The sequence below is a fragment of the Recurvomyces mirabilis genome (genome assembly GCF_035927965.1).
Source record: "Recurvomyces mirabilis strain CCFEE 5264 chromosome Unknown scaffold_15, whole genome shotgun sequence".
Lineage (NCBI taxonomy): Eukaryota > Fungi > Ascomycota > Dothideomycetes > Mycosphaerellales > Teratosphaeriaceae > Recurvomyces > Recurvomyces mirabilis.
The window spans coordinates 286776-313072 of record NW_027041949.1 but is presented as its reverse complement, the minus strand read 5'-3'; the positions used below and the strand labels follow the sequence as shown (position 1 = coordinate 313072).

At 53.2% G+C, this 26297-nt stretch overlaps 14 protein-coding genes across 14 annotated transcripts; 6 read left to right on the top strand and 8 right to left on the bottom strand.

The window, feature by feature from the left end:
- Nucleotides 1-86: 86 nt before the first annotated feature.
- sif3 (Sad1-interacting factor 3) lies at nucleotides 87-2203 on the top strand (the record flags this gene model as incomplete). The annotated part of the gene is made up of 2 exons (XM_064838768.1): nucleotides 87-1752; nucleotides 1851-2203. 2 exons carry the CDS (start codon nucleotides 87-89, stop codon nucleotides 2201-2203), a joined length of 2019 nt encoding a protein of 672 aa, XP_064693593.1.
- A 352-nt stretch (nucleotides 2204-2555) lies between these two features.
- On the bottom strand, nucleotides 2556-3057 carry LTS14_006069 (uncharacterized protein; the record flags this gene model as incomplete). The annotated part of the gene is made up of 2 exons (XM_064838767.1): nucleotides 2556-2750; nucleotides 2791-3057. 2 exons carry the CDS (start codon nucleotides 3055-3057, stop codon nucleotides 2556-2558), a joined length of 462 nt encoding a protein of 153 aa, XP_064693592.1.
- A 704-nt stretch (nucleotides 3058-3761) lies between these two features.
- Nucleotides 3762-5359, bottom strand: LTS14_006068 (uncharacterized protein; the record flags this gene model as incomplete). The annotated part of the gene is made up of 2 exons (XM_064838766.1): nucleotides 3762-5081; nucleotides 5297-5359. 2 exons carry the CDS (start codon nucleotides 5357-5359, stop codon nucleotides 3762-3764), a joined length of 1383 nt encoding a protein of 460 aa, XP_064693591.1.
- A 2530-nt stretch (nucleotides 5360-7889) lies between these two features.
- cyp6 (Peptidyl-prolyl cis-trans isomerase-like 4) lies at nucleotides 7890-9332 on the top strand (the record flags this gene model as incomplete). Its single annotated transcript, XM_064838765.1, has 2 exons — nucleotides 7890-7969; nucleotides 8048-9332. The coding sequence occupies 2 exons, from the start codon at nucleotides 7890-7892 to the stop codon at nucleotides 9330-9332; spliced, it is 1365 nt and encodes a 454-aa protein (XP_064693590.1).
- Nucleotides 9333-9717: 385 nt separating this feature from the next.
- Nucleotides 9718-10398, top strand: LTS14_006066 (uncharacterized protein; the record flags this gene model as incomplete). Its single annotated transcript, XM_064838764.1, has 1 exon — nucleotides 9718-10398. One exon carries the CDS (start codon nucleotides 9718-9720, stop codon nucleotides 10396-10398), a length of 681 nt encoding a protein of 226 aa, XP_064693589.1.
- Nucleotides 10399-10491: 93 nt separating this feature from the next.
- Nucleotides 10492-12996, bottom strand: LTS14_006065 (uncharacterized protein; the record flags this gene model as incomplete). The annotated part of the gene is made up of 1 exon (XM_064838763.1): nucleotides 10492-12996. One exon carries the CDS (start codon nucleotides 12994-12996, stop codon nucleotides 10492-10494), a length of 2505 nt encoding a protein of 834 aa, XP_064693588.1.
- A 247-nt stretch (nucleotides 12997-13243) lies between these two features.
- Nucleotides 13244-14431, bottom strand: LTS14_006064 (uncharacterized protein; the record flags this gene model as incomplete). Its single annotated transcript, XM_064838762.1, has 1 exon — nucleotides 13244-14431. One exon carries the CDS (start codon nucleotides 14429-14431, stop codon nucleotides 13244-13246), a length of 1188 nt encoding a protein of 395 aa, XP_064693587.1.
- A 267-nt stretch (nucleotides 14432-14698) lies between these two features.
- LTS14_006063 (uncharacterized protein) lies at nucleotides 14699-15834 on the top strand (the record flags this gene model as incomplete). The annotated part of the gene is made up of 2 exons (XM_064838761.1): nucleotides 14699-14746; nucleotides 14797-15834. The coding sequence occupies 2 exons, from the start codon at nucleotides 14699-14701 to the stop codon at nucleotides 15832-15834; spliced, it is 1086 nt and encodes a 361-aa protein (XP_064693586.1).
- A 409-nt stretch (nucleotides 15835-16243) lies between these two features.
- LTS14_006062 (uncharacterized protein) lies at nucleotides 16244-16774 on the bottom strand (the record flags this gene model as incomplete). The annotated part of the gene is made up of 1 exon (XM_064838760.1): nucleotides 16244-16774. One exon carries the CDS (start codon nucleotides 16772-16774, stop codon nucleotides 16244-16246), a length of 531 nt encoding a protein of 176 aa, XP_064693585.1.
- A 470-nt stretch (nucleotides 16775-17244) lies between these two features.
- LTS14_006061 (uncharacterized protein) lies at nucleotides 17245-17886 on the top strand (the record flags this gene model as incomplete). Its single annotated transcript, XM_064838759.1, has 1 exon — nucleotides 17245-17886. One exon carries the CDS (start codon nucleotides 17245-17247, stop codon nucleotides 17884-17886), a length of 642 nt encoding a protein of 213 aa, XP_064693584.1.
- Nucleotides 17887-17955: 69 nt separating this feature from the next.
- PXA1 (ATP-binding cassette long-chain fatty acid transporter pxa1) lies at nucleotides 17956-20471 on the bottom strand (the record flags this gene model as incomplete). The annotated part of the gene is made up of 2 exons (XM_064838758.1): nucleotides 17956-18230; nucleotides 18287-20471. The coding sequence occupies 2 exons, from the start codon at nucleotides 20469-20471 to the stop codon at nucleotides 17956-17958; spliced, it is 2460 nt and encodes an 819-aa protein (XP_064693583.1).
- A 468-nt stretch (nucleotides 20472-20939) lies between these two features.
- On the top strand, nucleotides 20940-22235 carry LTS14_006059 (uncharacterized protein; the record flags this gene model as incomplete). Its single annotated transcript, XM_064838757.1, has 3 exons — nucleotides 20940-20960; nucleotides 21010-21249; nucleotides 21303-22235. 3 exons carry the CDS (start codon nucleotides 20940-20942, stop codon nucleotides 22233-22235), a joined length of 1194 nt encoding a protein of 397 aa, XP_064693582.1.
- A 147-nt stretch (nucleotides 22236-22382) lies between these two features.
- Nucleotides 22383-23858, bottom strand: LTS14_006058 (uncharacterized protein; the record flags this gene model as incomplete). The annotated part of the gene is made up of 5 exons (XM_064838756.1): nucleotides 22383-22472; nucleotides 22530-22701; nucleotides 22765-23366; nucleotides 23424-23729; nucleotides 23787-23858. 5 exons carry the CDS (start codon nucleotides 23856-23858, stop codon nucleotides 22383-22385), a joined length of 1242 nt encoding a protein of 413 aa, XP_064693581.1.
- Nucleotides 23859-24398: 540 nt separating this feature from the next.
- On the bottom strand, nucleotides 24399-26166 carry LTS14_006057 (uncharacterized protein; the record flags this gene model as incomplete). The annotated part of the gene is made up of 3 exons (XM_064838755.1): nucleotides 24399-25829; nucleotides 25880-26017; nucleotides 26071-26166. 3 exons carry the CDS (start codon nucleotides 26164-26166, stop codon nucleotides 24399-24401), a joined length of 1665 nt encoding a protein of 554 aa, XP_064693580.1.
- Between the last annotated feature and the right edge of the window lie 131 nt (nucleotides 26167-26297).

The following is a 26297-nucleotide window of genomic DNA, read 5'->3' as shown; positions in this document are numbered from 1 at the left end:
TAGAAGCAGACTCCCCCTCTTCGACAAACAAAGGCGTGGATCTCACCGTCCGGATTCAAGACCAGCACGACACGCTTCACCAAACCATGTCCATAGCCGGCCCACGAGGCGGCCCTCCACCACCAAAGCGCAACCCAGCGATCCTCGTGACAGATACACGGGAACGCGAACAGAAGCCTTCCACAGCGACCGCGGCTTCCTCCCGACCGACGCCGCAACGACAAGGCACACGTATAATCTCGGTGGATAATGTATTACAATACGCATCCGAGATCCCCTCGGCGCAGCGACGCGGCCCACCCGGTGTCAGACCTGCAAACCACACGCGGACACCCTCGGGCCGACATCCGCTCGAGCCGAAACTGAGGGGTGTCGGTGTCCCATTGGGAGGCGGACTGGGAGCGGGTGTGCATGCCCCGGTACGGAGTAGTAAGATCAGTGAACGGCTTGTTTTGCTTCCCGAGACGAATGAGGAAGGTGGGACGGGGGAGAAGGATGGGTTTGAGGAGGATGAGGAGGGGGAGGATGCACCACCTGACGACGAGGCCTTGGCTAGACGAAGAAGTGGGGGTGCGGCGGGTGGGAAGACGGATGCTGAACGCTTACCCAAAAGCCAAAGGACTGCTGAGGCCCAGCTAGCGAGGGTGACGGCATATTGCACCGCGCAGAGTTATCGGCTGAGAAGTACGGCGCAGTTTGTGAGGGAGCAGCACGCAGCGCGGACGAAGATCTACGAGGATTGTTTGTATTGTGTTTATCAACTTCCATTACTAGGGGGTAGTGAGGGTTTCCGGGTGAGGTCTAGTCCTGTGGTGAAGAATCCGGGGGGGAGGAGTGTGTTGGATGAGCAGATTGAGGCGAATGAGAGGAGGAATTTCCGGGAGGGGTGGGAGGGCGATAGTGTGGAGTTTTCTGTTAGGGGGGATGGTGGGGGAAGGGAGGGTTTTGGTGGGCATGGCGATGGGGATGATGGGCATGGGAGTCGACCGGACATGGGTGAGAGGGGTGATTCGGGGGAGGTTGGTCTAGGTGAAGAAGAAGGGGATGGAAGGCAGGAAATGGACGAGGGGTGGAGAAATGGAAGTACTGATGCTGGGGAGGGGCACGAAGGTGGCAATGGTGGGCATTCTGACCACAACGACGAGTCGTCTTTGGCTACCACCCTCAGCCTCCCTTCCCCGCAACCCTCGATCTCACCGGACGCGCACACAGTAGCCGAACTCTTCATCTTCTCCTACGGCGTCGCCGTCCTCTGGAACTTCACCCCGAACCAGGAAAAAGACCTCCTAGCCGACCTGACCTTCTCCTCCACCAACTCACCAACAACAACGAACCCTACCTCCCAACAAAAAGAAAGCAGCAGCAGCAGCAGCAACAACAACAACAACCCCAGCAAATCCCCTCGTCCATCTCCCGCCACCATCCTCCCCCTCATGACCCGCCCCTTGGACGAAGACGACTTCGAAACGGAAGCCTTCCACTTCCAATACTCGCCCCACGCCCCGAAACCCCGCATCTACAACGACATGATCACGCTGCGGACATCGGACCATATGATTAAGCTGGCTATGTCGCACGCCATCGGCCAGAGCACCAAACTCTCTTTCTTCGAGGAAAGGATGCAGCGGACGATGAGTGAGGCGCAGTATGTACCCCGCCGATTGGCGCTGGAGGGGAGATTGGGCATGAATCGGAAGGAGGTGGTGGCGTTGGTGGGGCGGTTGTTTGAGGGCCGGGTGGATGTGAATTTATGTGAGTCGTTTCTTTTCTGCTTCCCCCCCCCCCCCGTCCCCCCCCCAACCCTTTCGCACATAACATGAACTTTCTGCTGACCAGATTTGATCGCACAGCCTCGAATATGCTCGACACCCCCAACTTCTTCTGGGACTCCGAACCCACCCTCCACCCCCTCTACCAAGCCGTGCGCGAATACCTCGAGATCAAACCCCGGATCCAAGTCCTCAACGAACGGTGCAGGGTGTTTTTGGATCTGGCGGAGATTTTGAGCGATAGTATTAATGATGTGAAGATGACGCGGATCACGTGGATTATTATCGTGTTGATTGTGTTGAGCATTTTGGTGACGTGTACGGAGGTGTTTTTGCGGTTTGCGATTTTGGCCAAGGGGAAGGGGGAGAAGGGGGTTGGGGGGGCGGCGGTGTTTAGTCCGGTTGCTGTCGTCGGGGGTGGTAGGGATTTGTGAGGGAGGCAGTTGTCTGATTGGTCATTTGAGGACGATGGCGGCGACTTGCTGCGGCCAAGGACAGTTGTAAGAACAAATTTCTATTGCGGGATATGACTCTACCAGTGCTACTCATGGCTCCCCCATCCGTCCTTTCTGTCCACCGCAATCGAGGCTTCTGCGCGGTACGCTTCACCGAGCGCTCCGAATTGTTCCCTTGCTCGAGGTCATTCTGGAAAGACACTTGCCGATGCGGAAGTCGTCCTCGTCTCTGGCATCACTTTACCACGGCGTCCCTTGTCCGTGGTCTTATCGAGATGAATCTGGCGCCCCATCTCTGGTATCACTTTCACCACGTCATACTACGTCCGAGTCAGGCAGCCGAGCCAGCACCCTGCAGGTCCTCCTCCTCCTCCTCCTCTTCCCCTTGTTCTTCATCTACTTCTTCTCCATCATCCTCCTCGGCAATAGCTTGTCGTCCGACCTGAATTCTCGACCCGGCAGTGACCCCCAGCGGAGCAGCGAGACGGTCTTCTTCTTCTTCGTCGTGGACTCGCGGTGCCCTGGTCTTTGTCCTGAGTGGATGCTTTCCTTGTTTCCTTGACTACCTTGGCAGAGGCGAGCGGATCCGAGGACCTGTGGTGGCGGCGAATCTCCCCCCCGCCATCTGGCTTCTGAACGGCTTCGTCTCCGTCATCTTCCTCTCGTGGCGGCGGCATGAACAGATCCGGAGAAAGTCCTTTCGACAAGATCATTTTGGCGGGAGCTGGCAAGTCGTATGGGTCATAACGCTGATCCGCAGCCGAGGCGGCATACTCATTATCGCGTTCTATGACCTCTGGATCTCCGGCGGTGGTATCGGCTTCCCTGGCCATGTTACTGTGTGGATGAGTGTTCTGGTCGGTGGGTTGTTGGACTGAGCTTTGAGAGTCAAGAACGGACATGTGATATCCTTCATTGGGGGGGCTTTCAAGATCCTTGGGTCTTTTGCTCCTGCTGGTGAGCCAGAGGGAGGTGAATGGCGGGAAGCACATGTGAGGCTATCTACAGCTGTCAGATATGGTGGTGACATGATTCACTGTTTCTGTCAACACGATCGTTCTTATATTCACGTCTCGGCTCTTGTGCAAAGAAGCATGTTTGTTGTCATCGCAAGCAGGATGAAGGCCGTCGTCAAAGCATGCCCTGCCTGTTAGCAAGCTGCAGGTATTGCTGTCTGTGGCATGGCGGGCATTGTTCTTCGCAGCTCGTCAATGTGGGTTCTTGGCGCTGTTGCATGGTGGTGTAAGTGATGCCTGGATGTCATTCAGCCGCTGACAAGGGCACATTTCCCAGGACTGTAATGATCAAGCACACTCGCTGTATATCTACCCAGTCGCAGATATGATGCCATATTCCTCACCCGTTAAGTTGATACTGCTATCCTACGCTCCCCAGCACGCCTACCTTCCTTATCGTACATGCCGCTGCTGTGATGGTGGTATGGTATCATAATAGCACAAGAGTCAATGCCCTAAACAGCCGAAAGGTAATGACAGCAAACCCATACTCCAGTCTCATGTGCCGCTGCAGTCATACCTCAATAACGCGCCGCGCTCAAATTACTGACCGAAACCCTCTGCGCTGTTGCAGCAGCACGCCTCTGTTCTGAATCTTCGCGGCGCCATTGTCCTTCGAGACTCCTCTGTGGCTGCGGATGTCTCATCATGGTGCCAGTGGCGGTGAGGTTGGCATTCGTGTAAGCTTGCAGATTGCCAACAGAGGCCTGCGAAGATAAAGAGGAATTAGTGCTGCTGCCTGTCACACCGCCTTCATCGTCATGATCGGCATCGGAGCTGGCGGTGGATGGGCGCTCGTCCGCGCTGAAGCTGTAGAGACTTTGCGATGTGCCAGGCATGGTCTCGTAAGAAGTGCCGGAAGTGTTGCTGCTCGTTATTGGCATGGTGTAGTGAGTTGGGTACTCCGTTCGACGGTAGTCGATGGCTGATGCTGGCGGCAGCGCAAGTACACCAGAAGTAGTGATCGGAAGATTGACAGGCTGGGTAGGAAGCGTACTAGGCGAGACTCCAGGAGAACCTGTTGTGGGTGGATCGTGGCCCTGGCTGACCTGGTAGCCAAATGCTGGCTCAGATATTGGCGGGATGTTGATGTACGGCTGTTGAGGCTGCGTGTATTGCAAATATGGTCGGCCATCAGCAGGATTGTGTGTAGATGCTGTTCGAGCGGCTTCAGCTGTGCTTTCAGTAGACCATGGCATAGCGTGGCGACTGTGGATACCGTGAGTGGGTGCGCGAGGCTCACTGTACGATCCCAACGGACGCACTTGAGGAATTTGGGAGCTCGAGTGTGGCGTCGGATACTGGATAGTGTAAGGCACGGGCAATCGACGCTCCTGCGCGGTCTGGATTGGGAGAGATGAGTGAAGAGAGCCCATCGAGAGTAAGTCGGCCGTCACGCTTGGTACTCGAGTGACTTGACTCGTTGTATATGATGGTGCTTGCAGGCTACCGTACTTGTAGCCTGATGGCTGCTGGTCGTAATAGCTTGACTGTGCGAGCGCAGGAAGTGGTGCAGATGCAGGGGCTGTGGTATTCCAAGGTCGGTAGCTCTCGACACCACCATAGGAGCTGGCAAATGAGTCCTGGCGTGGCATGCTCGCAGATGAACAGGTGTAGGCATCCACAGGCGAGTTCTCGTACTGCTCATAGTTGTCCATCCATGATGAGCGAGTGTGCAAGGTCGGGAGTGAAGGTCGAGCGTGCAGACGCATATTTTGACTGTAGCTCGGCAAGCTGTTGCTGTCGTTATTGTATGCGCTGCCAGGGTGAGCACTTGCAGGATACGTGGCTTGAGGAAATGCTTCCAGGCCCCCAGGCATTGTGACCTCCTTGCTACCGACCTACGCTTGGTTAGCATGACGGTAATGTGCACATCTATCATAATATGATACTCTGATGAAATTGCATGCCGCCAGATCTGCTCCCGAAGCTCTACAGCCTTGACAGCCTGTCCCATCGCCTGGGTCACCAGAGCACTTGATTTTACGTCGCCTGCAGCGAAGGCACTGTCGCTTGTCAGCCGTCAGTGTCGATTGCTGAGCAAGATCAGACATACCGCTACGCCAATACGCTTGCGTGCTCCACCAGTACCAGACTCAAGCTCTTGCTCGTGAATCATGGTGCGAGCTGGATATCGATCTCCATAATGATCGTGCATGTGCATGCGCGGGCGATCGTGATAGCCATATGGAGCTGCTCGTTCATAGTGCCCGGCACTTGAAGTCGAGCGATATGGCTGGCGATAGAAAGGATCATAGCCCTCTCCAGGATAGTATGCCTGTGTCATCATCGCTCCAATATGCCTTGGAGATTTGAGATCTTTGCAGACACATCGAAAAGAATGACCGCCGAATCAGAGAGCCACGCAGACGTTAAAAGGAGGTGTGTGTTCGCAGTCAGACAATCATGTCATGCAATGCGTGAGGAGAGAGCGCGGGAAGGTAAGAGGGGCGACGTGGCCTGGCGCCAGATGCGCTGATGAAACTGAATTGGCGTCAGAGCGCCATGGGACAAAGAGGTGGCACGGTCTCGATGGCGAGTAAACAGTAGCAAACAGTATGTATCAGGAGGTGTGTGTGGGAGTGGGCGTTTGCAAGGGTGAAATTTGCTGGTAACACAAGCCGTGTTCTTGACTTTGCCTCGACAGAGCAATGATGCTACTCAACACATCAGCCGGACAAGGTATCTTGAGCGGTCACTCCTATCTTCTCCATCTTGCCGCTAGTTGATGCGAGTCTTGGTGCGATTAACTTGCCAGGCGTTGTTTGCACGAGCAGAAGTGGAGCATTGCGGATTTGCTGTAGTGCGCCACACGGGAAGCGACAGCAGTGCATGATCACAAACCAGTCTTAGAGGAGCACAGCCGTGATGACGCTGCCGGTTCTGTGAGCGGTGTGCCTATCATACATCGAAGCCGAGATGTCAAGTTTTGATCTTGATCGTACATGGTCGGAGGAGTGGTTGCGAATTGGTGTGACAGCAAGCATCTGCATGGCTTCGTCGTAAGCATCAGACTATCGTAGGTACCACTGCAGGATCGCTTGTGAATGACAGCTCGGGTCACCAGAGAGCAATGCAGCAGCTGATTGATTGCAGAACCTGTCATCTTTCCAGGCTAGGGGCTGGACATATATGATTCGTACCCGCGCTTGCCGTAGTCTGGCAGCCTTGCTAGTGATGTGGTACGAGGCAGCTTCCATGACTGCTGACATGTTGAGTATCTATGGCATGATCTTAGACTCACCCGTTAGCTCATGCATGAGAATGGCTATTTACTAGCCAGATCCGAGCGGATATAGAGCCGGCAGGTTGGGTCCTTGCCCGAGCATACCATAACATATCGTGCTGAACATATCCATCCCAGTATAGCGCCTTGCAACAGCTCACATCCTCGAGCCTATCTGTACAGATCTTAAAGCTCAACTCGGTAACCCCCAGGTTATATCAAGCAGCGCAGACTGCTTGTTTGTCCAGATGCTGAAAACGTTATGGCGCAATTGTCGAAATGTAGCGTGCGTTGTACGGACGGTGGAAGACGCTGTATCTATCCGTGTCTTCCGGAGCATAGAAGAGGGCTTTGTGCAGCGCCGTTGTCCATCCGGCACGGGACCTGGCAGACTGGCATGGGCACGACGAGCACCGTAAAAAGCAGGTTCCCGAGGGGCCTTGACTTCTTCCACGCCACCAAAGTCTGATGCATTCTCCAGAGATGCGTCGCGTTTCCAATCCCAAACGATTATGTTGCGAAGATCCAGCGACGTGTGTAGCCTCGCAGAACAAATAGATGAACTGCGTTGAATCTACTGGGAAGTCTTTACGACATATCTTTCTGGTAACAGGAAGTCAGTTGGATCTGTGACACAGGCCAGTCTTGGATTTGTGACGCAGGCCGTCAGACTAGCATCCGCTGCTTTATTCAGGCTGATACACTCGTCAAATCGCAATGAGACCACCAACTTCCCAATGACGGAGTATGAAGGGAGAGAAGTCTGGTCATCACTCGTGAAATGTGCCTGGGTCACTTTCGCTGGCTCTGACACTTGGCTGATACGCAGTGACAGATGTACGGTATCGATCGTGAGCCAATAAAACCAGCCACAGCCATATCCACGACGACGGGGCAAGGGCGCCTCTTCTCACCTTCCTGCGGATGACATTGGCAGCGCACGGGCAGACTGATCTCATTCGACGTTGGATGGTTGGTTGGTTTGCATTCTCCAAAGTAGTCAAGACTGACTATGTCGGCGAAGGTGTTCATGCACAAACACCTCCGTCTAGCGTGGTTATTTGCGGGTCGTGCTCAAGAGGGTCAGAAGGGCAGGAGCGCGCCCGCGGGCTGGGCCACATCGTCTAGCGGCCCATGGAATATGTCAGTGAGATGTTCTCATGCAAGCCACATCGCCGGATGTTACAGATCAATTCGCATGCATAGTGTTCCCTGCAGGGCCAATGTTGGTCGTGAACGCCACACTAATACTGTAGCTCCGTGACTAGGCAGGTGCCACGTGACAGTTCCGCTGCTTAGTCACTGATCAAAGTTCCAGCGCAAGCGAAGCACCCTCGGCAGCTCTCTGAGTAGTTGTTGATTTTGTACAATCTGTTGCCTATTACATGACCGACCGTAATCTTGGCCGCACTTGAGCTACGACATGTCCGTCCTACTCGAGACATCTGCCGGCGACGTTACAATCGACTTGCTGGTGAAGGATGCGCCAAAGTGTTGTGAGAAGTAAGTACAGCTGCCCCATTTAAAGCAATCCGTACCCACGGCTGATCAGTATGCTAAGACCTGGGCACTTGCCCACAGCTTCGTGAAGCTATGCAAGATCAAGTACTACAACTACTCACCGGTCTATAATGTGCAGCAAAACTTCTCCTTCCAGACTGGCGACCCGATAGGACCAGAATCCAAGGACAGCGATGGAGGCTCTTCGATATGGGCCATGCCGAACAGTGCCACCAAACGTGCAACAAGACCGGAGAGTATGGCTTTCAAGCCCGAGTTCGCAGCGAAGAGGAAGCATAATGAGCGTGGTACTGTGAGCATGGCTACCTCGCAGTCGAAGACAAATCCTGACGACAGACTGGCGAGCAGCCAATTTATCATCACGCTCGGCGAGAACATCGAGCAGTTGGATGGCAAGGCTGCAATCTTCGGTGAAGTGGCAGAGGGCTTTGATGCTCTGGAGAAGATCAACACAGCTTTTGTCGACAGCTCTGGTAGGCCACTGCAAGACATCCGCATATTGCACACCATTGTTCTCGACGACCCTTTTGACGATCCGCCTGGATTGATTGAGCCGCCATCGAGTCCTGTCCCTTCTGCCGAGCAACGTGCCACTGTTCGCATCGCTCATGACGAAGTGCTCGCGCAGCAAGACGACCCTGAGCAGATGGAGAAGCTGCGACGCGAGCGCGAAGCACGAGCTCAGGCTCTCACGCTTGAGCTCATTGGCGACCTGCCATTCGCAGATGTCACACCACCAGAGCAGATCCTCTTCGTCTGTAAACTCAACCCGGTGACACGCGACGAAGACCTCGAACTCATCTTCTCCCGATTCGGCAAGATCCTGTCATGCGAAGTCATACGCGACAAGAAGACCGGAGATAGCTTACAATATGCTTTCATCGAATTTGGCAGCAAGGAGGACTGCGAACGAGCTTACTTCAAGATGCAAGGTGTCCTGATCGATGACCATCGCATCCACGTCGACTTCTCACAAAGTGTCTCGAAGCTTTCGAACGAGTGGCGTGGCAACACAAATTCAAAAACTGCAAGATCACGTGGTGGTTTTGGTGGCTTCGATGATCTGGAGAAGAGAAAGCAGTATCGTGGAGGTGATGCGGGGAATGCTAGGGGTGATGACTATGGCTACGTCTTCGACAAAGATCGCCAACGCAGCGGGAAGGATGGGAATGGCGTCCGTGATCGTAAACGAGACTATGAAAGAGATCGCGACATCACGAGGCGCAGGTCAAGAAGCCGTAGTCCTCCTAGGCGAAGAGAGCGTCATGACCGCGAAAGGGACGATCGACGGCAGCGAAGTCGCGAGCGTGACAGGGACCAGAGAGATCAACGCTCACGGCGGTGAGCTCTTAATCATGATGGATTGCAGCCCCACGCCCAACAAGCTACGAACTTCCGGCCAACATGACAATTCGCGTTCATCTGGTTAGCGAGTCATTTCTGCTTACTAGAACGACGAGCTCAAGTGTACTTATTCTACGTAGCTGACTATCACCACATACAGGGACGGGGACTCAGCTTCAACGTTGCGCACAAGCGCCTTAGCAGATGATCCTTTTCTGTAAAGCGCTCGATGAGTATATGCGACTGATACATACCCTTTTGTTTCCAGAGTACACGCGGTTACTACAAATTTCACCCACAGTCACGACGTCGATCTACTTCTCCAAAAGATATCGCCAAGCTTCCTATGCTCTCACGCAGTACTTCTCGCCACTTATCACGCCATGATGGTACGAAATGGGCTCCTGGCACTGCCCGCAGAACTCCGCAACCTCATTTACAAGCTGGTCTTAGTATCCGAGACAGAGGCGACTGAGCTCGTCTGCGCCAATCCACCGAGCAAAGCACTACTCCTCTGCTGTCGGACAACCTACCAAGAAGCGCGCTTGATGTATCGTCATGCTTTCCGCGACTACTGGCGCCACACACCGTTCTTCATTCAACAAGATGGACCGTGCACGTTCGATCATCTTCGCGAGGAGGACATCGAGCATATAGAGAACGTGGAGCTCCATGCGACCTGGATACCACCTAAGACCTTCCTCGTCAGGCCACGTGATCTCACCACACTCCTCTGGGCGAGCCTAGGGTGTCCAGTGGAACCCACCGCGTTCATAGCCAAGCGCGACAGGGACCGGCAATTATGGTTCTGCGCATTTCGCAACGGTACGACGAAGCCCTGCAGGTTTCCGACAAGGAGCGGGATCTGGGAGCTGGGCGTGACGGTGGTGAGGACGAGGGAGTGTAGATTTCCAGAGGGGTTGGTCTTGCAGGGGGTCATGCGTCCACTCGAGCCTAGCCATCCGCTGCACTTCTTGCGATCGCTTGTCGCGAATCCAAAGGTGAAGGTCTTTGAAGCCCCGCCAAGACGTAGGGAGCTCGAGGCCATCCTGAAATTGGGCATGTAGGATGAAACAGGAGTGTTGGACACGAGGGTTGGAGCTGATTCTGTGGGTGCGCTAGAAAGCAAGCTGTCTTGGCATAGTGGAAGCTACTTGACTTCAGGTCTGGGCTTCAATTACAACAGCTTCGCCATGCATTGATCTGAGCAATAACTTCACATCGCCCATCTCAGCCCACATCATCGTTCTTTCCCGCTCACCTCCGTCATCCTCGTCTCCTTCGTCGTCGCTCAGGCCCTCCATCTCGAACTTGCGATAGACCCTGTTGCCTTCGCCATCGTATTCCTTCTTACCCAGGTCTCTCTGCGCGGATTGTAGCTTCCAAGCACTCTCGTCATCCCTCCCGAGCAGCTTAGCAGTACGCGTGAGCATCTTCGGTTGCCATGAGGTCAGAGCCGAGCATACAAGCTCAGTGAAGATGATGTAATCGTCCGTTTTGGCGTCTGCTTCGGTGAGTGGTGTCAATGTCGTAAGATCAGCCGGCAAAGGAGGGAAGCCGTCGTCTTCCTCACTACCTTCCTCTGCGTCGCCTTTTAGCAACGCGCCTTCCTCCCAATACTGCTCATGATCTTCTTCGTCCTCAACATCATCATAGTCCAAAGCATCACCCTTAGCACCAGCATTATACTTGTCGTAGATCTCAACGAGCTCGCCATTCGCAACATCTTGCTGCCTGCCGCGCTTGCGTCGCTTGCTTGGCTCCGCATAACTTTGAGCTGCACGACCCTTAGCTTTTCTCTTCTTCTGCTGAGGATCCCACCGCTGGTAAAAAGGAAATGGTGGCGTGCTTAGCGTCACTCCCTCCTCGCAGCACTCGACAGCTGAGAGATCGATCTTGCTAAGCCACGCATTCTCGTCTTCTGCTTGTGCTCTTGCCTCAGCTTCTGCCGAAAGAACTTCTGGTCTCTTCTGTGGTATCTTGCGCGGCGTCATGCCAGGAAGGAGGAGACGCTGCTTGGCTTTTTCGGCCAGCTTCTTCTGCAATGCCACCCTCTCCTCTGCAGTCTGTGGAGCCCGCACGCCGAGGGAGCCGAAGAGCATACGTTGTGAACCAGCTAGGTCGAGTTTCGCTCGACGAGCCACTGATGCGGGCACCATGTCGGTAATCGCAGGAGGCTTCACCTTCTCCTTCTCGGCTTCTACAAAGCTTGTTTCATCTGCTACTGTCTCGCCGACGGTATCATCAAAGGCGTCGACCGGCGGTTTCGAGCTCTGCTGCTCCGGCGCCTCATCGTCCTCGACCTCGTCCTCGTTCTCGTTCCCGACCCTGTCAAGTGTATCATCACTCTCCTTGGCGCTGAGTCTGGCACACTTGTCGTTGATATCTATCCCACCCGTAGATATGTCCTGAAGCAGCTTTCGACGCAGTGCCTCCATCTCCGCTTTCTTGCTCGGCTTCGGCTTGTTGGTGACAGCGGCACCCGCAACCTGTGCCGCCTGGTTGTCCTGTGCCTCAGACTGCTCAACGGCGTCGGTCGCAATATCTTCCTCAGTATTCTCCTGGCCGTTCGCGGAAACCTCTAGCATCGTGTCCAGATGGTCAATTGTGCGCTGGTCATTCCGTTGATAATCATGGAGAGCTTTCAAATCAGCATTAGGATCCAATACGCCGACATTTTTCAGATGTTGTAGATGCTTCGCGTCTCGCTTTCGCTGATTGCGCGACTTTGTGACTGGCTTGCCTTGGTACGGTGGTGCGTTGTCAATCTTTACCTTCTTCGCGGTCGCTACCGTGCTGGCCGCGTGATCATCAGCCGGAGCTTTGCGCTTCACTGTCACATTGTTTATGCTGTTGACTCCATTCACATGAGGCTGCATGCGCGAACCAAGCTCAGTCTTGCTGGCAGCAGCTCGGGCCGACAAGGTAACAGTAGCACCGGTAATGCCATGCCACGATGCGTCACTCGTGCTATTCTCCTCCTCGGAATCGCTATCAGATGTGTCGCTAGTGCCACTGCTCGAATCGTGCTCGTTGTCACTTTCATCCTCTGAGCTTTCGTCGCTGTCGCTCTCATCGGAGGTAGCGGCATCTGACTGGTCGTCACTGTCCTGCACTTCAAAGTCCTCGTCAGCTCCCTCGCTATCCTCATTAACATCCTCCCGGTCCTCAAGCCTTGTAAGCACCATGCCCATACCATTCGGTAATCCACTTCCGATCGGAATGCCGGCCTGTACCATCTCCTCAACTTCCTCTCGCTTCCCTTTCCTGTCTGGGATCCTGACATCGGGCCTTATCACACCTCTCAGGAGTGGTCGTCCGAAGGGCAGTCCATCGCACAAATGCCGGCCATCTGGCGTGATCTGGTCTCTTCCCGTCAACGTTCTCGCCCTCGTCTCGGCATACATCAATGGCCTGATCACAATCTCGTCTTCATCCTTGCACACCTGGCCCAGCTCGTGGTAGTGCAGGCATTCAAAACCTGCTACCGTGACGACATAGTGCTCCAGACCCCATGTATCTGACTCTAGCGGAAAAGTGCGGTTCACGGCATCGAGAAGCTGCGAAATGGTGTGTTTGAGTTGAATGTCCGGAACTGGCCAGAGGGTGGAGATGGTAGGAAGCTCATTACGCTGGATGCGCAAGCGGAGTCGCATTCCACGCATTCTGGCGGCGCTGTCTATGCCAGAAGAAAGCACTGAAGATACATGTTCGTTAGTTTATAGAGAAGGCAAGAAAAGTGAAAGTGAAAGAGAAAGTGAAGCTTGGTCAAACACGATTTCGCGGAGCAAAGACGCGCTAACTCCGGCTCGTATAAACATGTGAATACATGACTCGCGGATATCATCTCATTGTGATTGTCGCCCGACTGTAAGCTAGCGTAGACGATGCAAGCGATGAATTACGGTGATACTATCTTCTCCTCTCGCTAATCAGGCCTTGCTGCATTTCTTCGTCGTCCATGCGCTTATCCTCCTTGGCACCAAGCAACGTCCCAGCGATGCTGAGGCTCCGGGCACCTTGATCACCAGATCCGGTGGCATCGAAGTCGCGCATGCGGAAGATCATCCTACCCTCTACCATCTCGCCATATTGGTTCGTCCAGTGCCCGCCATTTTCCTGTCTACCAAGACTCTCCTCCTGTGCGTCCTCCTCTACCCATTGCCAGTCCTTCGGTAATCGTTGATACTCAATCGCTGCACTGAAGTAGTTGTAGCACATCAGACCTAACAAGCTTTCATTCTGCAGATTGACGTAGCCTTCAAGATAGCATCCTCTGCTCGGTCGCAGCAGCATAAAGTCTACCGTCAGCCAGACAAATGTCACAGCGTACTCGTCTACGGCCTTGCTCATCACCACGTCATCGTCCGCCTTCCCGTCGTGCGGTCCTTCGGACATCCGTGCATTGCTATAATTCAGCACCACGCCTTTGAGTGGCGGGTAGTAAGTCAGAAGTAATGGCGATATGTGTTCAGCCACAAGGCCTTCTAGCGGGAAAGAGTTGGCGCAGGGTGAGAGAGCAAGATATATAGAATGTGTCTCTTGCACGAATGGACTATGTTTCTGTAGTAGGTCGTCGTCGAATGGAGCTCCAGCTTCGTTGTTTTGACGTTTGTCTTGGGCTGAGGCTTTTATCTTGCCCTTCGAAGGGCCAGAAGAGCTTGCGCTCGCAGGTGTGGTAGATGCGCCTTGTATTTTCGTCGTATCCCCCGAGTCCTTCTTCGGCTTCCGCTTCTTCGCCGGTGTTGATTCTGTCGCTGGCGCCGGAGGAACATCTGCACTCGTATTGGCTAACTTATCCTTCTTATTACTCTTCTTCGGCTTCTTTGCTGAAGCTTCAGGTATTGCGCCATTGGTTGCTGGTTTCATTGTAAGGTTGGTTTCCGCGTCACCGTTGGCCACTGGTACGACTGGGGCAGCCTCCTCTGACTTCGCTACCTCTTCTATCTTCTGCTTCTTCGATTTCCCCGTCGCAGACTCGGCTACTGCGACATTGCTTTGCTCTTCTTCTCTTTTGCGCTTCTTTAAGTCGGCCTTTTCCTTCTTCGACTTCTTCTCAGCCTTCGTCGTCTGCAGAGCGGGTGGTTGCGATGTGGACATCTTAGTTTGCTGCAGTGGGCTAGGCTGCCTTGTAAGAAGTCGTTGCGATCGTGAAGTGAATCAACTTTCCCAAGACAGATCTATAAATTTATGCGGAAGTATTCCGCTGTATGTCTACGTCTACGTACCAATCGACGTCCATATACCCTCGACGACTTGTATAGGCGGCACCTAGGAGGACTTAATCTCGGAAGTAAAAGTGACGTAGCATGAGAACACACTAATTTACGGGAAATCTCGTGTAGTCCACGATATACTAAAACCACGATGAGCAATAATCTCCTCTCCCTGGCAGGATGGTACTTCCTACCGAATGTACGTAATGAAAGTGTGCTACGAAAAGAAGCGAGCTGATAATGTCGCAGCTTGTAACAGGCTACGCCCAAACAGCTCTCTACGCGATCTTCATGCGCGCAGGCGAACCAAAACCACAACCCGGCTCGCCTCGCCACATCCGTGATCGCAAACGTGTCTTCATCTTCGTAATCCTGGCATATCTGTGTTATACGATCTACGAATCCGACTGGCAACTTCGACGTGAAGGCGACTTCTATCAACATCTCGGCGTATCACATTCCGCATCCGAGCGAGAATTGCAGTCCAGATTTAGGAGACTGACTGTGCAGTATCATCCCGACAAGGTGACTTCTGGGTCTGCGAGTGAGAAGGCGACTGTGGAGGCGATATACGTGCAGCTCAAACTTGCGAGAGATACGCTCATCGATCCTGCGAAACGTCTCGCCTACGATAGGTTCGGGCCCGAGATCCTAGGGTGGCGACAGTGTACGACGATTCGTGATTATGTCATTACGGGCGTGCAGCGTACAGCGGTCTACTACATCGGCAGTGGAGCGGTACTGGTGCTATTGGGCGTTCTAGGATATCTGCAGCAAGGAAAGTTCTGGCGATATTTGGTTATGGCTGGTTTGTTCGTGGTGGAAGTGCAGACGATGATGCGGCCGGACTGCCCAGCCGTGCTGACGAAGCTCGTCAACCCGATGCTTCTCAGTACAGGACTACGAGCACCTTATCTACCTTTCCAGATGCTATCACTATTACGAAAATTTGCTCTGACATTCTTCATTGCTATGTCACAGCTTGGGCCTGTACTACAAGGGCCACAAAGCATAGGCACGAACGAAGATGGTGTCTCACCCCAGCTGTTAGACAGGGTCGATGCCTTGGCCAAGGCGACAGATCAGGAAGTGAGCAGGCTGATGGGGTTGGAGCTTATGCCTGTCGCAGCAGGCGATCAAGCTTCGCATCGCAATCTAAGGACGACGCTGAAGGAATGGCTTGTGCACAATACGATCAGGAACGATACTGAAGTCAAGGGCGCAATTGCGAATGCACTTGATCGACGGAGAAGGCAAGGAGCGATGGATGCATCAATGGTTGGGTAGTTCCAGTGTAATTTGCTCGAACTCATGCTGCTGGTCCAACCTATACTGCTCCCCTGACGTGCCTCAGAGCCTAGTCATGCGCCTCCTGCCATTTCTCGCGCATTCCCTGGCTGACCTGGCCTTTTGTGCCTCCCCGAGCTGCATGCTACTCCCTCACCAGAAGGAAGTGCATGACCTCAAAAATGCGGCAAAAGATACGAGAGCATACTCCTCAGTTCATCCCTGCTCAAGACCTTCGATTCTGCACAAGCAGCCACTTCTTTCCTAAGGTGTGGCATGTCCAGCGAGTACCCGGACAGACGATGTCGCACTATGACTCCATCCATGGGATCGAGAACATCATACAGCGCTCGATCCGCCGCTGTGGTGTGGAAGCCAGAACATCCGGCAACCACACTCCCCGCCACTCTCAACACTCCCCGGTCTCATTTTGCCAAACGCCGCGGTCGAAGACTGTTCTCTCGCCAAATTCATCGTGAGCCAGCCAGATGCTCGTGATTGACGTGATATCCTTATTGCGTAAAAGTCCGAGTTGAGGTACTGTGGTGCCAACTAGCACCTTGTCCGCGACCAAGGCTTTTTGAGACCAGTAAGTGTGATGCGCTTGTTCGCGGATTCCGAGCGCTTCTTTGTAGATCTGTCGGCAGGTGAGGAGCAGCTCCCAGGATAGACCATCGCGTTGAAACAGTGGCCTTTTTTCTGCAGGCGTCACCGTGTATGCTGTTTCGAAGATCGCATTTCGCAGCTCTGGTGGTAGTTGTAGGATGTGGCATACCCGAATGTTCTTCGGACTAGCCATGTTGATGTAATGCTGGTTCAACTCGACAATACCAGCATGCTCCTTATTGTGTTTGGTATGGTTTGCTGTGAGTGTGAAAGCGTTGCATACCAAATTGAGCTTCTGCCTCGGCGCTGGTACTCGTTGAGGCAGCTTCGACATGTCGACGTGGAAGGCACGTGGGCATCGGAAGCAACAGAGCATGGGAAAGTCAAATCGCTCGGCATATATCACAACCTATGACGATGGTGTGCTTGCGGAATGTGGTCCATTCTTCAGCTCTTGGGACTGCAGATGGTGTCACTAGCAGCGCAGTTATATATGTGTTTTTGACACAAAACGATCGAGCGTATCTTTGGTGGAGAAGTGGAAGGGACATGTGTATGTGCGGCGGTTTCTGCATGACCATGGAGTGACCTCCAAAGAAGTCGTCAATTGTGGCCCAGGTATCTGCTCATTTTGAGGCAACATGTCATTGACTCGTGAAGGTGTAGCTCACTCACAACGTTCTTGAGCCCTATGATTCTCAAACAAAACATCAGCGGCCACTCTCCAATCCTCAACAGGCAGACCCTTCATTATTCTGACACTGCTCCAAAAAACGGGCAGACTACCATCCACGGCCACGCAGCATGGTCGCCATTGAGTATGCAGACAGCACAGTCTTCCGCTTTGCTGATCTTCCTCGCGAACTCCGAGATGAAATCTATGACTTCGTGTTCGAAATGGACATGCACACCAATGTGGACCTATTCAAACCAAAGTCTGCGGCACCGCCATGGGCCCTGATCGCAGTCTCGAGATCTCTCCGGGACGAGGCCCAAGCAAAGTCTCGCACCGCCCTGCGCGAGTTCTGGAGCACACGCGTTTTCGAGATATTTATGGGCAAAGAGATTCTAGATTTGAGCACACAGCGCGATCTCGCGATGCGGTGCCACGGCCTGTCTTCCGCAGGAATTCGCAAGCTACCTCTCAGAATTGGAGGGTTCCTCGCCCCAATGCCCGACGTCGTCGTCCTTGCAACGCTCAAGTCGCAGAACAACGTTCAGAGTGTCGTATGGAGGCGAACGGATGATCCAGCAGGTTTGAAGGAAGAGATAGCCATGACCCTCGGCGCAGACTTCTTTGCCAGATTGATGGCCGTTGCATGCTGCAATGAGCTCTTACCAGGCACACTTCCAAGCCTAAATATTGGGTGCTGCGTCATGATCTTCTGCGAGAGTCTAAGGATGCCGCCAGGGTCGAACGTGCTGAAGCAGTGGTGGAGTAGTTGAAGGCGATCTGATCGGCTTGCAATACAGCAGTGAAGAGCCTAGCGCCTTGTGTGGATGACCGCGGACCTTTCAGGGCGCATCGAGGGAGGACTGTTCAGCATTTCCATCTCCCGCCACCCAGACCTTTCCGAGTTCGACATCGATTTCCTGCTTCCGCCTCTTCCATTCATCCACCTGGCTCAGTCTCTCCCGCAGCTCCGCTAGCTCCTTTTCGACACTACTCTTCTCGCTCGCTGTACCAATCCGCAAAAATTCGTACTCGTTGGCCTCGTCGCCCAGCCCGAGGGTCAAGGTGTAAGAGTGATAGCGCTTCAGCGAAGCGCGAGTGGAGATCGTTATCAGTGCTGCAGTCACGTTAGCCATGCATAGTCAAGTAGCATCAACACAAGAATAGTCTCACTGATCCCCTTCGCCTTCGCCGTCTCGTACAGCAAGCCTTCCACATCCGAGCTCACCGCACTCGTGCCCTCATCGATGAAAGCATATCTGGGCTCATGGTACAAGAGCCTCGCGATACCCATCCTCTGCTTCTCGCCACCAGAGAGCACATCCTTCCACATCTTCCTCGTATCCCAACCACCTTCTCTTTCAGGGATGTAGCCCAGCTTAGCCTGCTCTAGGATTGCTTGCAGCTCGCTCTCCCTCCGCCCGGCAGCCTGCATGTCTATTTCTGTATGAGGATAGATAACCTGATCTCGGAGGGTGCCAGGGCTGAGATATGGCCGCTGCGGCAAGAACATGATACCATCTTGACCATCATGACGGGGACGAGAGATGAGGCCGCGATAAGCTGGCCACAGACCACTGACAATACGGCTGACTGCACTCTTGCCTGCGCCGTTAGGTCCAGTGATGAGTAGATGATCACCTGGCCCCACAACGAAGGACAAACTGTCGATGAGCTCTTCACCACCCATTGGATACACACTTGGCGCTACCACCGGTACATTCTCGAGACGCACACCATCGAAGCCTTTATGCAAGGTACCTTGCACATCTGCTAAGCTGAAAAGCTCTGCGTATGTGCCGCGAGCAGGGTAGTATGCTTCAGCGTGTACGCGGTGGAGCGTGCTGATCAATGTGTATACCCGAGAAGTGTACCCGGCGAGCTCGGATAAGTCCTTGATCGAGTACATCATTCTTCCCCCTGCGTCGGCAAGTGAAAGCATGAGTCGTTTGTTGGTGATGAATTGCTTCATGCGGCCACCAGAGCGTTCGGACGAATGCTCAGCCAGTACAACGCCTGATTGAGCTGTCGATTGTGCAGTATTGCTGACAGGCGGCAGCCCACCCAAAGTAGGTAGGAAGACAGGCATGCTTGTCACGAGGTATCCGAATGCCGACCACGAGTACTTCAGCACAAAGTCCTCGAGCATGTTGTACCCAACCTTGATGCGATATATATTCTCCATCCACTTTCGTAATTCTCGGAACCCTTGGTCAAGCAGTATATGCTCTGTCTCGCCACCATTGTAGAAGGCAACTTCTTCCGCATTGGCGATGAGCCGGGCATGCATAGATCTGAAGTCGCCTTCTTTGCGGCCTTCGACTGCCTTCATCTTCCCAAACGGTGGGCTGAGACGACGAAGTAGGGTCGCAGTGGCGAAGTAGTTGATCAGAAGGCCACTCAGCGCCAAGGGTCCAAGAGATCGGTAAAGCTGGAAATTGAAAGTCACCAGATCGACCAATGGCTTCCCTAAGCTCGAATACAGAGAAGCAGCACTGTCGCAGAACAGCGTCAGATCTTGTGTAATGAACTGATCTGCTCCTTGTCCCACGCCACCGTCCAAGTTGTGAAGCTTGTAATAGGCCAAACTCTTGTTCAAGTACAGGTCGTGGATGTACCGTGTCAGTCGCGTCCGAAATGCAATACTAATCTTGGACTGCAAGAACTTGATCGTGCTATTCGTATAGCTACTGACGGCACCGATCGAGAGCCACTTGGCTATACCGAGCAGAAAGGCATTACCCTTCCCGGCTACCAAATCGCGGACGATCTCGCCATCCAAGCGGGCTACCACGAGGGAGAGGTACGTCCGTAGTAACAAAAAGATAGCATGCGTCATGAGCAAGCCCGTCTCTTTGCTCCTCCACCGTGGTATCATAATGTTCATCAATGCACCAAACTGATGTATGAAAGCCATGTTCAGCCCCGGCTTGATATTAGTTGGTGGTACGCCAGCCTCCATCCCAGTCTGCTTGGGTGGGCTAAGGAACAGTCTTCGATGGGCGTCGAATGTGGTATTCTTCGTAGGGTGTATCGTGACTTTCGTCGTCCGGTCCTTGTAAGGCACGAATATCGTTCTCGACCCATCCTTGCTCTTCAGCCCACTGTTGCGTCGGAGGAGTTGTCTGCCCAAGGTCTGCTCCTTCTTGCGACGACGATATAGCCTATACCCTCCATAACTGCTGGCGACGATTGTGAGCGATAGGGCGAGCGTGGCAATCAACCGAGTCGTTCGTTTACTCAAGGGACTGCGTCTTTGGTAGGCATCGAGTCGGGCTTGCAATCGCTCATAGAAGTGGTCGAAGAGGTCTGAGAAGCGATCTGCCGTGGAACGGCGTAAGGTGGATTGTGCAGCCATTGTGCTTCTGATCTTCTTACTGTGATCAAGGCAGTCGCATACCTGTCATTTGGTGATGCATCTTCGTTGGCTGCAGACACATTCCGATCGTTCTGGTGATGTTTAGGTTCAGGAATCCAAGCACGTGAAGCCGAGGGACGGCATCGTCGTCCCTATATGCACATGTTCTTTACATCACAAGTTTCTTGCTTCAGTGATCAAACGGGCGTAGAGGTTTCATCGAGGCTGGGAGAGGTCACTTCTATCGCTTGAATGACCTTCAGCTACCATGCGTTATGAGTGAGCATCTTTCCAACGACTACGATCTTGTACGCATGCGGGAAGGCTCCACTAGAGTAGAGGCGCCACATCAGGGGCCAAGAAGCAGGACTTCACTCCCAGCTCCTGTTTCGTATAGACAGGCGATGACAATAGTCTTGTTGTTGTATATTTGAAGGAAACATAACAGGATCGGTACCAACGACAAATATGGCTCGCTTCAACACAATCGTAGGTAATAGGAAACCTGTGACGAGAGTCCAATTTAATCTCAATACAGAATGCATCGTTCTTCGGGTTGTTTACATTATTGGGAAGCTTCCTGTACTCGAACAGAGGGAGTCTCATGACTTTGTATGCAAACCGTCCTGGATCTTTGAAAGAATACAACATCCTGCCATCAGCTGGCGTGGAGTTCGAGGACATCGTTCGCAGCTGCGAGGACGTATATATGAACACCGACGAGGGCTGGGCAATCCTCAGCTGTGATCCAGGTAGAGGATCTTGGAACACGGTTATGGTACGGACACTGCTACTGCACAAGCTGACATCCTGCTAAAGTTTTGCTTCCAGGGCACATTCATCGACTCGTCCGCCCATCCGGACGCGGGACTATATATCTACCACTACCAGGACCAAGTCAATGCCGTGCCCATAAAGCTCACATTCTCCAATTTTGCATCAGGCGAACGAAACTTCCACCCGCTCGGTATCGAGTACGTCCCGCAAAGTAGGACTCTTTACGTGGTGAACCATGCCCCCAACGGCCCTCGTATCGAAAGCTTTCGGATCACGGTGGATCACCAGGAGGCTCTCCATATAGGTACAATAGAGCATCCGGAGCTTCGGACACCGAATTCCATAGCAGCTTTGAGTCCTAGTAGCCTGCTTGTTACCAACGACCACTACTTCGAGATACGGAAGTCTCGCGTGCTCGCTAAACTCGAAACCTATCTTGCTCTTCCACTAGCGAGTGTCGTTCGGCTCGACCTTGATATTAGCAGGAAGGCAGGACCACCGAAGGTTACACAGCTGGCTCGCCTAGCATTCGCGAATGGCGTTGCACTACTGAATGCCACGACTGTAGCCGTGTCCAGCAGTGCCGGTGCCGCAGTACATGTGTACACATCGCCAAGCCGATTCATGAAGGACGCAGACGACATCAAACTGGTTAACACCATTCGTCTGCCTTTCCTCCCGGACAATCTGAGCGTGGACTCCAATTGTGCGCTTCTCATAGCCGGGGCTCCATATGCGCCAGCCCTCGAGGCTGTCTCGAAAGCCAGCGCAGAATTCGACAAGCCTGATGCGGTGCAGGCTGATCGTCCAAAGGCGCCCAGCTGGATCGCTGAGTGGACCGAGAAGGATGGCTTGAAAGATCTCTTCGTGGGTAACGACTTTAGCACGTCTACTACTGCTGTGAGAGACTCTGGCAGAGGTATAGGTTTAGCTGTTGGCTTATACGAACGAGGGATCATGACATGGGGAGACGGCACAGCTGCTTGAAGTTGACGTGGCCTTGCTAAAGTACCCGGAAACAATACTGAGTAGCAGTGCGCTTGTGATCCCGTCTTTGAGTTCTAGTGGTTCCTATACAGCATTTGATTGAGTTTCTCGTATATTGACAGTTCCTTCGAAGTCTCGAGCCAGTGATCAGACGGGTGTACTCGTGCCGGAGTCCACTGGCTCAACATCGGATGCCTGCGACTTCTTGAGACCAAGCTTCGCCTGTGGGCTGTTTAACTTTGCGGACATCAGCTGTTTGCAACAGACGATACCGTTGAGTCATGGCATGCTTACCAATTGATTGTAGTCAAACATTCCCAAGGCAGAAGACTCCGATAGATCAACATCTCGCCGCCCTCTCTCAATCGTTTCCTCTTCATATCCTTGTACACCGTGACGCAAGCCTTCATCTGTCTTCTCAGCACTCGAGAGCCGGCCGAGAAGCTGTACTGCATCTTCTAGGCCACTATCGCACATGAGGTCAGCTGAGCATGGTTTAGCTTTTCTGCCATTAGGTTCAACAACTTACTTATTCAGACCCTGACCACGAATAGGAGTAGAAGCATGCGCCGCGTCGCCAGCCAGAGTAACCTTGCCCTGCAGTGGCGAAGCTGACCAGCCCACAGGCCGCCATGTGTTGATAGAATCAATAGTGAAGACAGTGTCATCTGGTATGTTCGAGAGCACAGTTCGCCATGGCTGAGCAAACTCTGAGGCCTTCGCCTTGAGCCATTGCGTCTGCTCAGTCTTCGATGCAAAATCACTGGCATATGGTGCACCTTTCCATCCAAAGATGTTCTGGAATGTCCAACTCTCTGCTTCGTCCGGGTCGGGCACATCCAGTATGCGAAGGAAGTACATGTATCCGCTGGGATGAACGCTGTTGGAAAAGATGGGATGCTGTTTGCGGATGAGCAGAGCCGTCTCCTGATCGAATTTTGCGCCGAAGTTGACGAGGTTTATCCCTAATTTCTTCACCTTGGCCGTTTCTGGATCAACCAGCATACTTCGGACTCGAGATCGCGAGCCATCACAGCCAATAATGAGCTTTGCTGTCAGACGTTGCCCGTCTTCGAAGACTGCAGTGGCAGAATCATCTGATATCTCGATGTTTACAAGACGTTGAGCGTACTGTCAAATGCCGTCAGATCATGGCAATAGCACATTCGAGCTCTCGCACACACTGACCTGGATTTCAAGACCTTGGCTGAATAGTCTTCGCATCTTCTTTCGACTGACACTCCGGGCGGTGGAAGCTGGAGTGCGGATCAGAACTTTGCCAGTGTGACCAGCATACGTGACGAGATCAGCGTCCTGCTCTGACTGCTTGTAGAATGGGTCACAGAGAATCTCATCTATATGAGAATGCAACTCTGGTGGTAAGAGCTTGGCGATCAACTCAAATCCCCAGTGTAAAGTGATACCCCAGTCTCGTGGTCGGCCATAATAAGTATCGTCCGAGTCTTGCTCGCAAATGGCCATTCGAAGACCTGCCTAGTAAGAAGGTGAATCTCGTGTGCGCACAGTACTCAAGGCTTCTTACACTCTTACCTTCCTCAGTCCTTGAGCAAGCGCCAATCCTACCACGCCAGCACCTATGACAAGTACATCAACGTCTGCCATGAGTTAACGCTGACAGGCTTGTCGTTGAGAGTACCCGGTTAACTTTGCTGCAATGAGGAAAGAGTTAGGTACAAAGAAACCTGAAAGATCAAAGGTGGAGCGATAGTCAACCCACGGCCACAGCCATTGGGACAGTCGACCATGAGTCGCCCTTCGTGGCACACCTTCAGTAGCCTTGAACCTACTAGAAGTGCAAGCTTCGGCACGAGTAGACTGCAGTTTCGCACTCTTCATGCCTTGGTATGGTGTTTGCTTGCTGCTTCGTTCCGTTGCCGGATATACAAAGGATCCACTATGGCTGCACCAATGGCTCGATACGTTGTGTTACTAGGGGCCAATGCTCGCGCTTCCGAGCGACATTCGTGCTCGAATGCGACCACTGCGCACCATCATGCCAGGATGAGGCGGGGCAGCTGCATTCGACCTGCGGGAGGCGACCTGTCTGCTGCATCTCGAGTCAACGCTATATAATGATGACAGACGGGACGCGGAGACCTCGCCTCCGGATTGGTGCGCGTGGAAGAGCTGCCGCCGTTAGATTTACAGCTTTGCGATATCTCGCTTAGCCTCTGCCTTTGCCTCGTCTCGCAAAATCCTCTTCAGTATCTTGCCACTCGCCGTCTTTGGTATGGCGTCCACGAACTTTACACCACCATCCAACCTCTTGTACCTTGCCAGCCTGGTTTCAACCCATCGTCTGACCACAGTTTCGGTCACATCAAGTCCACCATCTCTCTTAACCACATAAGCTCTCGGAACCTCACCATCAGGACTGTCGACGCCAATGACAGCTACATCCTGAATGCCTGGATGAGATAGCAGGACGCCTTCAATCTCGTTGGGTGCTACTTGGAAGCCCCTGACTTTGATGAGTTCTTTCTTCCTATCGACGACATACCAGAGCTTTGTCTTACTGTCACAGTATAGAATATCTCCAGTATGAAAGAAGCCATCTTGGTCCCAGTCTCTATTGTTGGCTTCCGAATTGTCCAGATATCCTCTGATGATCGTTGGGCCACGAATACAAAGCTCACCTCTGCGGTCGTATGGCGGGTCGATCTCCTTGTCCTCATCGTCTACGATTTTGACATCCAGGTTCGGCATGAAGCGGCCAACACTTCCAGTCTCGTCGCCTTCGGGATGGTAGAAGACAGATGCCAAGCAAGAAGTTTCCGTCATAGCCCATATCTGTGCGAACGTTGCGTCTGGACTCAAGAGGGCTTGAAACTGCTTTTGCGTCTCGACATCCAGAGGTGCCGCGCCAGCAATGCCGTGAACAACGAAGCGTAGGCTCTGGCGAACATGCGCTGCGTTGGCTGGCGATGCAGCCGCGTGACCGACCATAGCCAGCACCATGGGCGGAACACACATCACTGACGTGACTTTGTGTTGTTCGTGATGTTTCAGAAAGTCGTCCAGGTGAAATCGTCGCATAATGATCGATTGTCTTCCCGATCTCAAAGTCGTGATGTGAACATAAGGTGCTGCTGCTGCATGGAACATTGGCAAAGCGCATACGCGAGACATGGCGAAGTTCTCCGGGTGCTCTGGATTCTCGTGGACTAGAGTATGTTCGGCGACCAAGTTGTAGTGGCTCAATTGTGCTGCTTTCGGTAGGCCAGTGGTGCCGGAGCTGAACATAAGAAATGCTGTCGTTTTCCGAGCTGTCTCAAGATCATCGAACCGTACCCAGTCCTCTTCGCCATGCTCAAGGAGTGTGCGCCACGATTCATGCTTTCGAGCTTGATTGGTAATGCCAGCTTGTCCGGCGAAGAAGACGCGGTTGTCGGGAATACCAAGGTCGACTACAGGCTGTTGCAGAGCAGGAAGCAACTCCTTCTCCGTGATGACAAACTTGGCCCTTGAGGTCTTAAGCGCGTGATGGAGCTCATAGGAGGTGTAACCAGGATTCGTGCCTACGAACACTCCACCTGCACCGACGATGCCCAAAACCAGAATGGGATAGTGGACCTGTTGTTCGTCAATTGGGTAGCTCATGGGTCATCAGCATGGCTGCGTACATTGTTGAAAGAGTGGAGGCAGACACAGTCGCCTCGCTGCAGTCCGGAGCGGCGGAAGCCAGCAATTAGCTTGCGGATGAGAGTGTATGCCTGGGTGGCAGAGATGGAACGCTTTGGATTGGCGGCATCGATGAAGATCTGGGTGGATTAGTCGTTCACGTATGGTGATATTGGTAAGATGGCCGTCTCACTGGCTTCTCTTGATCGAATGCAGGTCGATTGTCATAGCACCAAGACAAGATGTCCTTAGTTGGGATGTTGAGATGTTCCTGCGCGTGAACGGGCATTTCGAGGCGTCGGCAGAAGCAAATGAGTAGGATGAGATGCTCGTGATGTCGGTATTACCTTATATCTGTCTTACATCCAACGACTGGTCTACCTCGTGCCGCTGATCTGACGGAGGATCCTAATCCATGCT